Below are 15,955 nucleotides of genomic sequence, written 5' to 3'. Positions count from 1 at the left end.
ATACATAATATAAAAATATACAGTATATAATAAATATTCAACAAGTATCCTAAATGCAATTAGTAATAATTAATTTTATGAGTTTGACTGCTTTCTGTCGGAAAAGCCAAAGGAGAACATGGAATTAAAAGCAGATCAATAATATGGCAACGAATTTCATGTCATGAAGTATTAAATTTCTAGTAGATTTTTGACTATTCACTGATAACTATCTATACAGACCACTTTGAATTCTAAATACCTTACTACTTTCACCAATCAGATTAAGAGAAGAAATTCTGCACAATCTGCTGTGTGACAGCTAATAAAATACTTTTTTGTTTCTAAAGACTTCATTCCCCAAATTAAAATTTAAAAAACAAACAAAAAAACATTTAACTGAACATTTAGCAAAGGTGCTTCAACTAGTACTGTGCCTTAAAATATCTCAAACTTATCTGTAGGAGTAAGATGAGGGAAATGCATTTTTTCATTAATATCTTATTGTATTCTTATGAAGGTTTACACAACCGTTTAGGTCCCCATTCAAAAATTTCTACACAAGTTGTTCAGTGACATTAATTACATTCTTCACAATGCGTGAACACTCTCCTTGCTTCCATCTGGTTGTTCCGTTTCCATTAATCTAGTATCCCTGCCCCCTTACATTCTCATCTTTGTTCTAAAGTAATTGTTGATGAATTGGACTCATATAGGTGATTTTTTTAAAGGAGCACATACTTATATGTGACACTCATTATTTTTTGAGCCAATTTGTTATTAAGCTACAAGGTGACCTCAGGGGTTAGTTTCGGTTCAAGGTCTGAAGAGTATCTCACGGCAATAGTCTTGGGGAGCCAAGGGAAATATTTTTTGTAAGACAGTGAGCCTTTCTTTATCTGCTTTTATAAAATCATTACCATCATTTAATGTGTACTTAATATAGTCTAGACACTGGATAGAATGCTTGAGACACAAAAAATATAAAATATGGTCTATGATTTTTTGATATTCATCATCTTCTAGAGAGAGCAAGAGTAACTTTACAAAGCATACACACAGGAACAATCGTAACACATAACCACTCACTTAATCGTTTTTCATCCAGCATAGGGTCAGGAGAATCCATATTGAGGAGTGCCTCTGCAGCCTCAATAGTTTCAATAGTTTCATCCCCATTTTGACAAGAAGCTTCAACTACATTTAAAGAAAAAATAAAATTAGCTACAAGACACCTGCTGCTCTGAAGCTCAGACTGCTGATCTCTTAACTAGACTATATCATTTAATAGTTGGGTTTATATACATACTTTGCATAACCACTGTGCCACCAGGGCTCACTGGAATGAATATAGGTCTCTATTAATCTCTCTTATTCCACTTCTCTATAATTAGTGAATTATCACTACCTCCAAGAAATATTAATCACAGTCACACATTATTAGAATCTGAACATCCTTTGATACTGACGGCTTTCTGGTACCATTCTTCTCTAAAATGTATTATGGAACATTAATTACCCTAGAATATGACTGATCCTAGTGTTTTTTTTTTTTTAATATTCTTTTAAAAATGGGTTATAAATGAAAAATAATCCAAGTACATCCTGGATACTGAAACATCTCTCTGCATCCAAGACCGATGCCCCAAATAGTGGCACAGTCAATTCCTGGATACCTTATAGCCTCTTAGCTCCAGGATCAGCATTAAGAAGCTAAAGGAAGAGCTACAAATGCCTTCCTTTCAGGGATAAATTCACCTCCTACCTCAAGGATTAGACACCCAGCTCAGTTAAGAAAAGCCCTAAGTTCTATATTTGAGTTATCTCGATGTGATGTTCATCATCTATAATCTCTTATACTTACTTGCTAGATTTCTCCATATTTGTGATAAAAATTACCTGGGCTCTTTTTTTAAAGTCTGGATGAAGACATAAAATCATGACTTTCAGATTCATGGTGGACTGACAGTATATCACTGAATATAAGTCTTTTAATTTTATACAAAGTTAAAAAGTGAACTTAAACAGCTCTCAAAGGTTCTTTTTCCCAATCAAAAGAATAAAAATGATCATTTCCACATTGTCCCCTCTCCATTCCTATTCAGTCAAAAAAGGAAAAAACATTTTCCGTTTCACTATTAAGACTATATCACCAGATATCCAAGAAATTGGTAGCTCTTTGAAATTTGGTTTAACTTTCCATTAGAATACTGTAACTTTTATTATTCTAAATAACTCCTTCAAACGAAAAACCAAACATGTTGCCAGCAAGTTGATTTCAACTCATAGCAACCCCACAGGACCCAGTAGAACTGCCCCAAAGGGTTTCCAAGGAGCGGCTGGTGGATCTGAACTGCCGATGTTTTCGTTAGCAGCCGAGTTCTTAACCACTGCACCACCAGGACTCCAAATACTCCTTAGATAATTCATGTTCTCTTTAGACGAGAGATCTCCAAGAACTTACAAAATTTTCAATTGACTCCAAGCTCTCAACTGACAATAATATTGAGCACCAATGTGCTATCCATTGGTAACTGATACACAGATACTGTCTAAGAAGATAATTAAGTGATTAATTTTGTGGTATATAGGAGACTGACTATAGATACTCGAAGAAATGTCACTACAAGTTAGGAAGCCTACCTGAAGAGATGGGCTTAGGTTGAGTCATTTAAGATAGATATTTAAATACTTTGAGAGGGTAATTAAGTAAGGACATGAGAATAAGTATCACACATTTAAAGAAAATAAGACAACTAGTCCACACTACTGTAAAACAAAATGTACAACTGCTAGAGATTGTCATAATAATGGTATACTAATTAATCTGCTTTATACATTGATTAATTTTGCTGACTGCCTTCCCAAGGGAGGAATCTTATTTTGGGAGTAGGGAATAAAAGGGATACACTGCTGAAGGGGCAGAGAACCTGGACCACTCCTGAAGGATGCACACAAAGGAGCTCAGGATCTAGTGTCATATAAACTAATCCTACTAGCTCAGCCCTTGCCTACCAGTATAAAACTCCCATAAAGTAATGGGAGTCCACACAATCTGCCAAGCCAGAAGAAGGAAAGCCCTTCTTTCAGATATGACAGATATATTTCAGAATTCCAAACCTCTAGGCTTGATTCCTTCAGCTAATATCTTTGAACTTAATATCTATAGCCCACATGGAGAACAAGAAGAACATCAAAGAACAAGAAGATAGCCAGTATAAAAATAGGCAGGACATTGTTCGGGAAGCAGTGGGTTTATGTTTATGGTGATGGGAAAATTGCCAACGATAGATGATGGTTGCACAACATGATTAATGTAATTGTTTTCGCTAAACTGTACACCTGAAAAATGCTAAATTAGCAAATGTTGTGATTCTTCTATTGCCATCAAGTCAATTTCAACTCATAACGACCCTACAGGACAGAGAAGAACTTGCCTCACAGAGTTTCCAAGTCTGTAATCTTTACTGGAGCAGATCTCCAGGTCTTTCTCCAGTGGAGTGGCTGGTGAGTTCTAATAGTGGACCTTTCAGTGAGCAGCTGAGCGCTTAACCATTGTGCCACGAGGGCTCCTTAATGTTGTCATATATATACATATATATATATACACACACACACACACACACTGCAGAATTGATGCCTTCGAATTAATGGTGTTGGTGAAGAATAGTGAATATACCACAGACTGCCAGAAGAACGAACAAATCTGTCTTGGAAGAAGTACAGCCAGAATGCTCTTTAGAAGAGAGGATGACGAGACCTCATCTCATGTGTTTTGGACATGTTATCAGGAGGGACCAGTCCCTGGAGAAGTACATCGTGCTTGGTAAAGTAGCGGGTCAGTGAAAGACAGGAAGACCCTCAACGAGATGGACTGACACAGTGACTGCAACAATGGGCTCAAACATACCGACGATTGTGAGGATGACGCAGGACCGGGCAGCATTTCATTCTGTTGTACACAGGGTCACTATGAGTTGGAACCAATTAGACAGCACCTAACAACGTGTGTGCGTGTGTGTGTGTGTGTGTGTGAGTATGTATACATATATATATATGTAGATTTTTTGTTCTGTATTTCTAAAAGTACATGCCCTTTTTATTTTAACCCTGCCAAGATGTATAAAACTGAAGTCTTAAATAGAAGACTATCCCCTCAATTGTAATGAAAAATATATTAATTTTTAATTATATATTCTATAAAAACAAGGAAAATTTCACTTCTGTTAAGTATTTTATAATGGAAAATTTTAAACATATACAAAAGTAGAGAGAATCATATAATGAACCCCACATATCCAGCGCCCTGCTTCAATAATTAACAATAACAGTTAATGTTTCTTTGTCACTACCCCCTAGCCCAACACCTACATACATGATGGATAATATTGAAACAAATCCCAGACATTCTATCATTCAACTGTAAATATTACAATATATATCTCTACAAGACAATACCATGATATAAATCTTTTAAAAAGTAATTATTCTATATTCTGTCAATACTGGAATTTCTTTAATGTCTTCGTTTTTTTTTTAAAGTTAGTTTGTTCAAATCAGGATCCAAAGTTCACCCACTACATTTGGTGTTATGTATCTTAAATCTCATTCCTCCTGCCCCTCCCACCCCCCTTTTTTCCTTTCCACCTTTTATCTTAGAAGAAGTAAGGTCATTTGTCTGTAGTTTTCCACATTTTAGATTCTGCTGATTACTCCCCTGTGGTCATTTAGCATATTGCTCCCCTCCCCCCACCCCCACCCAATGTATTTCCTGTAAACTGGTAGTTCTCTGTAGAAGCTTGATCAGATTCACATTCAAGTTCTTGGCAAGAATACTTGAAAGGTGGTGCTGTCTGATTCTATCACATGATATCAGGAGGCACATGAGGTCTGGGAGTCTTTTTTCAATATTGTTAAGATTGAGCAGGGGGCTAAGATGTTGTCATAATGCTATCCATTATAAAATTCTCCATCAGTCCTTGACCTAACAGTTTTAGTAGTCATTGATGACACCTGCCCAGAGCCATTATTTAAGAGTTGTTATTAAGCCATTATTAAGAATTCCAAAACACTGATATTCTAATTCTATCATTCTTCAGCATTTGTTAGCTAGAATTCCCTGTAAAGAACTTTCCTTCAAATCTCTGGTTATCCTGAGTCACAATTCATACATAAAGGCAAATTAAATGCTTGATTCCTTTTCGATTATTTACTGATTTTCAGAATAATAAATGGGCTTGCTAGTGTCGTCCAGAAGTGACCAGTGAGGTTTTTTTTTAGTATCATTGTGAATGCATATATTAACATATTTGATGTTTTTTCAGTCCATTGCCATTAGAACTCAATGGTGCTCTAAAATGCCCCATCTTTGGCCCCTGAAACCAGAAAAACCAAAACCATTGCCATCAAGTAGATTCCAACTCATAGCAATCCTACAGGATACAGTAAAACAGCCCCATAGGGTTTCCAAGGAGTGGCTGGTGGATTCAAACTGCTGACCTTTCGGTTAGCAGCCAAGCTCTTAACCACTACACAACTAGGAAGTCGTTAAAGTTGGTTCCAGGTCTTTTGGGCACAGCTCAAGTGCTCTTTGATAGCTTCCTTGCCTTCTGGGATGATAAGATGTTACAGGCTATTCTTGTACATTTCCAGCAAAAACCCAGAATCGGTCCTTTCTCCAAGGTACCCTAAGTGTCTGTAGTGGAAAGTGTACTTAGAGACTACAATCTGGACAATACGAGAGCTCACTGCTATTGGATTTCTCACTATGTCCAGGTCTTTCAGTGGATAGAGTTAGGAAATAGGTTGATTACCTAAAAATTTTTTATTTCAGAGAAAATTTTAAACATATTCAAAAGTAAATATGATGATGTAACAAACTCCTATGTACCCAGCATCCAGTTTTAATAAATACCAACTTACAATCAATCCTGTTTTGTCTATATCTCCATGCGCTCCCCACTGTTTTTGTTGTTGATAGTAGCCAGTCGACTCAGCTAGAACTCATAATGACCCCATGTACAACAGAACGAAACTTTGCCTGGTCCTGTGCCATTCCCGTGATCACTGCTATGCTGGAGTCCATAGTTTCAGTCACTGTGCATTTTGAGTGCCTTCCAACCTAGGGGCTCATCTTCCAGCACTATCTCAGATAATATTCTGCTGTAATCCACAGGGTTTTCATTGGCTAATTTTCAGGAATAGATCACCAGGTGTTTCTTCCTAGTCTGTCTTAATCTGGAAGCTCCACTAAAACCTGTCTACCATGGGTGACCCTGATGGTATTTGAAATACCAGTGGCATATCTTCCATCATCACAGCAGCATACAAGCCACCATAGTACGTCAAACTGACAGACGGACAGATGGATGGTGGATGCACTCCCCACTGCATATTATTTTGATGCAAATTCTAAACACCTTAATATTTCAGCAATAAATATTTCACAAAGTAGCTCTACAAAGGGCTCTTTCGAAAACACAAACATCTAAACATCAATATTTCCTTCATACCAAATAGCCAATCAAATCTCCAATTGTCTCAAATATCATAAATGGTGGTAGTGGTGTAGCGGTGGTTGGAGGGGATGTTTTGATAGTTTTTTTCATTGAATCAGAATTCAGATAAGTTCTTTACATTTCGATTGACTGATATGTTTTCTAAGTTTCTTTTCATTCTTATGTCACTGTCTTAGTTACCTAGAGCTGCTATAACAGAAATACCACAAGTGGATGAGCGTAACAAACAGGAATTTATTCTCTCATGGTTTAGGAGGCTAGAAGTCTGAATTCTGGGCACCAGTTCCAAGAGAAGGCTTTCTCTCTCCGTCAGCTCTAGGGGAAGGTCTTTGTCATCACTCTTCCCCTGGTCTAGGAGCTTCTCAGTTCAAGGACCCAGGTCCAAAGGACGTGCTCTGCTCCCAGCTCTTCTTTCTTAGTGGTAGCAAGTTCCCCTCTCTCTGTTCAATTTCTCTCCTTTTATCTCCTGTAAGATAAAAGGTGATGCAGGCCACACGCCAGGGAAACTCCCCTTACATCAGATCAGAGCTGTGACCTAAGTAAGGGTGTTGCATCCCACCCTAACTCTCTTTAAGGCAACCTAATCTTAACTCATTAACACAGGCAGAGATTATAATTTATAATACACAGAACAATTTCATCAGATTACAAAATGGCGGACAACCACACAGTACTGGGAATCATGCCCTAGTCAAGTTGAAATGTATTTTTGGGGGACATAATTCAATCCAAGACACTCACCATCCGTCTCTCTTTTTTTTTTTGCTTGCAATTATTTGCAGAAGAAATTAGGCTGTTTGTCCTGTACAGTTTCCCACAGTCAGATTTTGCAAACTGTATTCTCACTGTATAATTAAACTTTTTTTTTTTTTCCTCTAAACTGGTAGTTGGATCTAGAGGCTTGATCAGATTTCAGTTTAATTTTTCTTGGCTCAGATATTTTCCATACGTGATGCTGTGTTCTTTCATCAGAAGGCTCAAATGTCTCGTTGATTCTTTTTGCAATATTCACAACTGTTGATACTCCATACCTACATCTATAAAAAGAAACTTCCCTTCATCTAATATTTGGTTGCTTAGTGATATAGTTCATGTAGGGAAAGCAGAACAAATATTTAATTCTTTCCCTTAATTATCAGTTTCAAATAACTAGTATCCCCATTAGTGACCAATTTTCTTCTTGTTAAGTATCATAATGAACTCATAGATTTAAACATATCATACATGTTTTAATCCATTATAATTATTATTTTCATTGATGCTAAAACCGTCTCATGCTTGGCTAGAAAATTTTTTTTGTTTTATTAAAGAAGAATATGAGTTCATACTGACATTTACAATTCAAATTTAGTATTATAGAATTTTTACTTAACTTCTGTGATTTAACATTTGTATGTCTCTTATTTTACTCTAAATCTTGGCTTCTAATGACATTACCTTACTTATTTGATATTACACTAATATCTATCTATCCCTTTCATCTGCATGCACCCACACACATTCTGAAAAGGCAGTAACAATACAGTAACTGAAAATAATTTAAGACTCATTGGTAGTTTTGTTGTTGTTTGCTTCTTAGGATATATCCCAAATGTCAGGAAATATAATCTTAAAAATCACTTTAAAAAATTCTTTGCTGTATAGTTATGCCACCAACTTGATAACATAATTAATTCAATTTATTTCAGTGTGCTTTCAATTTTTAGAGGTTACTTATGTTCCCCGAGGAGCCCCGGTAGTGCAGTGGTTAAGCTCTTGGCTGCTAACCAAAAGGTGGGTAATTTAAACCCACCAGCCGCTCCTCAGGAGAAATATGTGGCAGTCTGCTTTTGTAAAGATTTACAGCCTTGGAACCCTATGAGGCAGCTCTACTCTGTCCTATAGGGTTGCTGTGAGTCAGAATCAACGGCAACAGGTTTTTGGTTTGGTTCATGTTCCCTCATCTGTACTTAATTTTGTTTAATAATTGCTAAAACATTTACATGGTTTCAAAGTAAAAACTACAAAACAAAGTATATTTAGAAAATTCTAGCTTTCATCCCTGTCCCCTTCTTCACCCTGTAAGTAACCATTTTTATTAGTTTCTGCTTTATCTTTCCATTTTTTAAAATATAACCAAATACATACACGTCATTTATATTCTTTCCCCTGTCTTGGCTAAAAGGTAGCGTACTATTCCTACTGTCCTGGCTCTTGCTTTTTCTTTTTTTTTTTTACTTCATATACATTAGAGATCATTCCACAGCTGTATACAGAGATCACGCTACCTTCTAAATTTTAAAAAAATGTAAGAAAAAATAAATGTATTCAGTATCAAAGGTCTAATTTGTAAAACTTTGTTTATGACATTCAGCTTCATTGTTTAGATCAGAAAATGCAAAATAAATCTGGTATTCCTGATTGAAACAAGAAAAAACAAAAAAGTGTATCTGGTTTTTAAAAATATACAAGAAAGTGTCGGCCTTTCATTAAATAGATGACAAAATCTCTAGTTGATGTTGTTACTTGCCATTTAGTCAGTTCCGATTCATGGCAACCCTGTGTAACAACACTGCCCGGTCCCATGCTATATCCTCACAATTTCTGGTATCTTTGAGTCCACTGCTGCAGCCCACTGTGTCACTCCAACTCACGGATGGTTTCCCTTGTTTTTGCTGGCCCTCTACTAAACATGATGTCCTTTTCTAGTGATTGGTCCCTCCTGATGATGTGTTCAAAGTAAGCAAGATGAAGTCTCGCCATCCTCACTTCTAAGGATCATTCTGGCTGTAAATCCAGAAGCTGTTAATACATATATTTTACAACTTCTTCATTAGCTATGTGATCTAGCAACTATCTAAAATCTATCAATAACAAAAGACAGAAAGAGCTGACATTATACTAAGTTAGGGAAAAATTAATTAAAGACATTTGGAATTATTATGAATTACTAAAAATTATGTTTGACCTTGTTAAAACAGGCAAAGTCTGAAAGAGGTGACAGATAAAAATGTCCACATAGATAATGATTTTAAAAAAATGTTTAGCGGCTCAACTCTTTTTCCAAATGAAAACTTAGGTGGAGCTTCAACATATAAACAGATAAAAGTGGTATTTTATCACTGTACATTTATTTTACAGGTTTAAATTTATATCAAACTTCATATGAGGTAAATCAATGATAAAAATGAAACTTTTGATGAACATGAAAATTTAAAATTGGGGGTTATAGATGACAGCTGCAGTCTAATGTAAGTCTCAAATTCAAAAAATCATTAAATCTTTTTATTATTGAAAATTTCAGACAAAATCCAAATTATGAGGAACAGTGTAATGAATCCCCATGTACCCATTCTCAGCTTCAACAATTATCAACATATGGTCATGCTTCATCCAAACCCTTTTCACTGTCCAAAGAATTATCTGGAAGCAATCCAAGATATATTATTTTATCACTAAATATTTTAGCATGTGTATCCAGAAGATAAGGAATCTATTTTAAAAACATAAACACAATGTTAATGTCATACCTAAAATATTAACAACAATGCTAATATCAGACCTAAAATATTAACCAAAAGGTGGATGATTTGAACCCACCAGCCACTCCTTGGGAGAAAGATGTGGCAGTCTGCTTCTGTAAAGATTTACACCCTTGAAAACCTTATGGGGCAGTTCTACTCTGTCCTATAGGATCCTCCCCTCTAGGACCCATCTCGTTCTTCCCCTAGAGTTTCTCAACTAGCGGCTGCCAGCACTATTCCCTCTTTAAAGGCACATGCAGGACTCCACCCACTCTGGTCTAAGGAGGGCTACAGAATTCTTTCCTTTCTCATGACATTGCTCAGACAAGGATGGAAGATTTAAACAAAGGCCCGGGTGGGAGATAAGAAAGAGGAAGGGAGAAGAAACATGCAAATAGAAAATCTAGTTTTTAACATAGGGCTTATTTTCTGAGCCCACTCCACACCAGCCCTATTTTCCAGGGAGGCCTGTCTGTATCTAGTTATCTGCTGTCTTCAAGTCTAAACCCAAGAGAGTGAAGCACTGAAAGGAAGAAGTAATTCCTTCTCCTAGAGATCTGAGATCTGCTTTCCTAGTCTTAACTTCCTCTCTGAGGACCAGAGTCTTTCCTGATGACTAATATCAGGAATGAACATACTTTCAGGGGAGACTCAGGCTCCCAACTTTCCTACAGAGAGTGTAGTCTTCCCCTAGGGCTTCCAGAAGTTACATCAGAACACACTGCAAAAATTCCTCTAGTTCTACAAGAGATATGTGCATGCTGGTGGTCATTCTGTTACACAAAACACTAGATCATAGTTAACAATAAAAACTTCAAATCAGAAGTTATCAATTTCCTTATTGATAAGGGAGAAAAAAAGTCTACAGCACCAATTAACTTTAATTGGGTTGATCTGAACAATAAACGAGAAAATCCTTTGTGAAAAAGAGGACAATACAAAAATGGGATGCTGTTAGCCAGTGTTATCATTGGGGGCTCTGACACTTGGTGTGTGACCTTGGGCAAGTCATTCAACTTAATCTAACTTGTTTTCTTTCTCTGTTTTGAAAATTAAATAATGTACTGTACATTAAAAAGAAAAAAAATCACATTAAAATGATGCACTGAGAAGATGTCATTCATTTTTGTGGCATTCTTGCCAAAAACGTATTACCTCATTGCAATCATGAGAAAACATCAGACAACTAAAACTGAGGGACATTCTCCCCACTACCTGACCAGTACTCTCCAAAAGTGTCAAGGTTATGAGAGACAAGGAAAGACAAAGGAATTGTCACAGCCTGGAAGAGGCTAAGGATAAATAACACCTAAATGGAATGTGAGATTCTGGACAGAATCCTGGAATAGAAAAAGGACATTAATGTGAAAATGGTGAAATTCGAGTAAGAATTAGGTTTAGTTAATAATATTGTGACCAATGATAATTTCCTGTTCTTGAGACATGTACAATGGTTATGTAAGATATTACATTGGGGTAATCAGAGAGGTCTATAAGGGAACTCTTTGTACTATTTTAGCAACTTTTCTATAAGTCTAAAAATAATTCAAAATTAAAAGTTTTTTTTAAATGACCACAAAGCTTAGTATATAGTAAGCATTCAACAAATGATAGTTATTACTTTATCATTATTGTATTTACTACTAACAAAAAAGAACAAAAAACAAAAAACCAAACCCATTGCCATCAGGTCAACTGGACTCATAGCGACTCTATAGGAAAGAGTAGAACTGCCCCACAGCAGTTCCAAGGAGCGGCTGGTGGATTCCAACTGCCAGCCTCTCCTGCTTAGCAGCCGAACTCTTAACCACTATGCCACCAGAGCTCCATTTACTACTACAGGTAATTGCAATTTATTCTGTTCCAAATCCATCTTCTACTCCTTCCCCTAGCTACAGCTAGCCTATATCATAAGTTCCTGAAACACTGCTGCTGCTCTAGTTTTCCCAAATGCATAAGAAACAGAAACACACAGTCTTTTCAGTCTCTATTTTCGTGTATCCTTGGCTAATTTATAAGATTGCATATTACTACCCACAAATAAAACCAGGCTCAGAGCTTTTACCGCTATGACAAAAATGTCAAACCAATTTCTATCCCTTTGAGTCTTGGTCTATACCATAATGGTTTTCATCTTTTTATTATCTTTTTTTTGTCATCTTCCCAACTGACAATTTTTTTATTTCACACTGCATTTAACTGTTGACTAGAGATAGTAACCTTCTTGGTCATACTTATTAGGCACGTGTGTATTTTTCACTTATTACATGCCTATTCAAATTCTTTGCCCATTCAAATCCTTTGCCCAAATCTTTTGTGACTGATTTCTAAGAGCTCTCTATACATTATGGATATTTGCCCTTTATCTACCATGTATAGGTTGTAAATAGTTTTATACCCATCTGTCATTTTCCTTTTACTTTAATTACATTGTTTTTTGGCATAAAAATTTTTGAATATTTGTTATAAGGCAGGAATTTAACTTTCTTTCCCTCCTCCACGAAATGGATACCTAGTCATTCTCCCTTTCCCCACTAATTTAAAATGTCACCTATATCATATAGTAAATTCTTGAAAGATCAGAATCTGTATCTAGACTTTAAATACAGTTTCAATAATCCAACTTACTACTCTTCCACAAATGTTACATTTCTCTACCTACTGTAACTTCAAAATTTTTAATATTTGGTAGCATAAGTTATTCATTCAAAAAATTTTAATTGAATGTGTATTATGAACTAGGCACTGGGCTAGATACTGAGGTAAACTTGTGAACAAAGCAGCCACAATATTCAACACCATGATCTTAACGGACATCTCGCTAAATTGGCACAACACATTTTATAAAGAAAATGTTCTCCATTCTACTTTGGTGAGTAGCATCTGGGGTCTTAAAAGCCTGTGAGCAGGGAGACAGGGCCAAGATGCTGGAGTAGTCTGACGCTTCCGGTGGACCCTCTTACAACAAAGACCGGAAAAAACAAGTGATTCGATTATATATGGCAATCTGGGAGCCCTGAACATCAAAGGTAGAGTTGAGGAACCGCACTGAGTGGCAAGGGGAGGGAAAGACAGTTTGGAAGCAGCGAGGAGCTGCCAGACCTGACCCTGCGAGAGCCTGAGCCCTTTAGGCCTGAGCAGCTCATGGGTGAGTGGTGAGGCAGGCAAACAGCCGTGTGAGGGAGCACGTTTTCCGCACAAGGAGAGACCCAGCGCCAGAGAGTCTACACAGCCACCCAGAACCAGTGAGAAGCAGCCCTCGATCCGGCAAAAGATAAGTAATTTCGCACAGCCTACCACACGGATCAAAAACACCTCCCTTAGGGGAAAACCTCTCTCCCATTCACTGCCTCACCCCCTGCTCTGCACTGGGTCCCAGACCGGCTTCTGCAACTGCCGAGTTTCCTGGGCTGGAAGTAGGATCCGTCAAATGCCTGGAGCCATTCTCCTGGCCTTTGAGAGTGAACAAATTAACAAATGAGAAAAAATAAACTGCCAGCTCCCCTAAGCCAGGAACCCAGGAACCCAGGGTAGGCACAGCTCCTTTCCCAAGGCACAAGCATAAGGGATCCACGGACTTTGAGTGCTTTTGCCCCTGCATAGACTTGTGTGGGCTCATCTTAACAGCGTAGGCCCTCATTACCGCAGTAGAACAGAGTATATACTGGAATTCTAACTTCAACTGTTTCAGCTGTGAAGTGGCAGGTTCTTGACATTTGACACTGCTCTGCCCATTAAGCTGGGTCTTCACCTACCCACATCAGGCGCCTTAGGACTGATGGCTCCACCCACGCCACCTACTCACCCGTGATAGGGGCCCATGAATAAGAGGGGCCACCCAGTTCTTACAGCCAACCCTATTAGGTGCTCACAGTCTGGCTACAAAACCCACCCACGTACGCGCTCTAGGGAACAGGGACATGCCTTTCGCCTGGACACTCGGGGTCGGCCGTCAGCCCCCAGCCTTGGTCAGAGTGTGTCCCCTTGCTGCAGCCAGATGCCTGTGCCTACACCAATCACCCACAACTGTCTAGGACTGTAAGTGAGAGCCTACACCACACACTTGGTGGCTATCTACCTGGGCACCTGAGCTGAATCCATACAGGAGGAGTGGGCGGACTCCTGAGCTCACATACCTGGTAACAGATCTAACCACCTGGTGACAGGACATTAGAGCTTCAAAGGTGCCAATCATTAAACGACCTCATATGAGCAGCCAGCCTATTTGATCATATCAAAATAAAACAAGAGGCTAGGACACAGTAAGCAAACATAAAATAAATACATATAATAACTTATTGATGGCTTGGAGACAGTCAATATCAAATCACATAAAGAAGCAATCCATGATGGCTTCAGCAAGCTCCCAAAATAAAGAATCTAGAAATTTTCCAGAGGAGGAAAATTTCTTGGAATTACTGGAGGCAGAACACAAAAGATTAATATACAGAACTCTTCAACAAATTAGGAAGGTTGAGCAAAACACCGAACATGCAAGAGAGGAAATTAAAAAGACTAGACAAGAGCATGACAAATTTAATAGGCTGCAAGAATCCACAGAGAGACAGCAATCAGAAATCCAGAAGATTAACAATAAAATCTCAGAATTAGACAACTCAATGGAAAGTCATAGGAGCAGAACTGAGGCAAGAGAAGTCAGAATTAGTGAGACTGAAGATAAAGCACTTGACACAACTTATTTGAGGAAAAATGAGATAAAAGGATTTAAAAAATGAAGAAACCCTAAGAATAATTTGGGACTCTTGTCAAGAGAAATAACCTACAAGTGACTGGAGTAACAGAACAGAGGGGGATAACAGAAAATACAGAGAGAATTGCTGAAGAACTTCTGGCAGAGAACTTCCCTGACATCATGAAAGCTGACAAGATATCTATCCAAGATGCTGATCGAACCCCACATAAGGTAAATCCCAAAAGAAAGTCACCAATACATATAATATTCAAACTTGGCAAAACCAAAGATAAAGAGAGTTTTTTTTTTTTTTTTTTTTTTGGTTTTAACAAAGAGAAATTTATTCTCTCACTGTCCAGTAGGCTACAAGTCCAAATTCAGGGCATCAGCTCCAAGGAAAGGCTTCAAGTTCAAATTCAGGGCATCAGCTCCAGGGGAAGGCTTTCTCTGTCGGCTCCGGAGGAAGGTCCATGTCGTCAATCTTCCCGTGGTCTGGGAGCTTCTCTGTGCGGGAACCTCAGGTCCAGAGGACAGGCTCTGCTCCGGGAACTGTTTTTATGGTGCTATGAGGTTCCCAATTCTCTGCTTGCTTCCCTTTCCCTTTATCTCTTGTAAGGTAAAAGGTGGTACAGGCCACATCCTAAGGAAACTCCCTTTACATTGGATCAGGGATGTGACCTGGGTAAGAGTGGTGTTACAATCCCACCCTAATCCTAAAAGAGAGAATTTTAAGAGCGGCTATGGATAAACAAAAAGTCTTCTACAAAGGAGAGTCAATAAGAATAAGCTTGGACTACTCAGTAGAAACCATGCAGGCAAGAAGGCAATGGCAAGAAGGCAATGGGATAACATATACAAAGCCTTGAAGGAAAAAAACTGCTAGCCAAGAATTATATATCCAGCAAAACTGTCTCTCAAATACGAAATTAGGGCATTCCAAGATAAACAGAAATTTAGGAAATTTGCAAAAACCAAACCAAAATTACAAGAAACGCTAAAGAGAGTCCTCTGGTCAGAAAATCAGTAACATCCGATAACAAGTCAAGGCTAGAACACAAGATAGCGCAACCAGATATCAACCCAGATAGGGAAGTCACAAAAATAAATCAAAGCTAAAACACTGAAAATAGGGAAACAGATGTCAATATGTAAAAGATGACAACATTAAAACAAAAAAGAGAGACTTAAAAAAGGTAGACATAGATTTTTCATATGGAGAGGAAGTAAAGGAATATAAAGAAATAAAAGACTAGTATAAACTT

The 15,955-nt window shown here is 37.7% G+C and overlaps 1 protein-coding gene across 13 annotated transcripts in view; it reads right to left on the bottom strand.

The window, feature by feature from the left end:
• ELF1 (E74 like ETS transcription factor 1) overlaps positions 1-15,955 on the bottom strand; it is a 151,751-nt gene that overhangs the window by 26,476 nt on the left and 109,320 nt on the right. For all 13 annotated transcript variants that reach the window (XM_023731643.1, XM_023731646.1, XM_023731647.1 and 10 more), the window contains one exon: positions 1,069-1,176. In XM_023731643.1, the coding sequence (XP_023587411.1) occupies positions 1,069-1,176 (108 nt within the window). The remainder of the gene's footprint in view (positions 1-1,068; positions 1,177-15,955) is intronic.

Source organism: Trichechus manatus, unplaced genomic scaffold, assembly GCF_000243295.1.
Source record: "Trichechus manatus latirostris isolate Lorelei unplaced genomic scaffold, TriManLat1.0 scaffold00044, whole genome shotgun sequence".
NCBI classification, from domain to species: Eukaryota; Metazoa; Chordata; class Mammalia; order Sirenia; family Trichechidae; genus Trichechus; species Trichechus manatus.
Note: the sequence above shows the minus strand (reverse complement) of the source record. Positions and strands in the feature narration are given on the sequence as shown.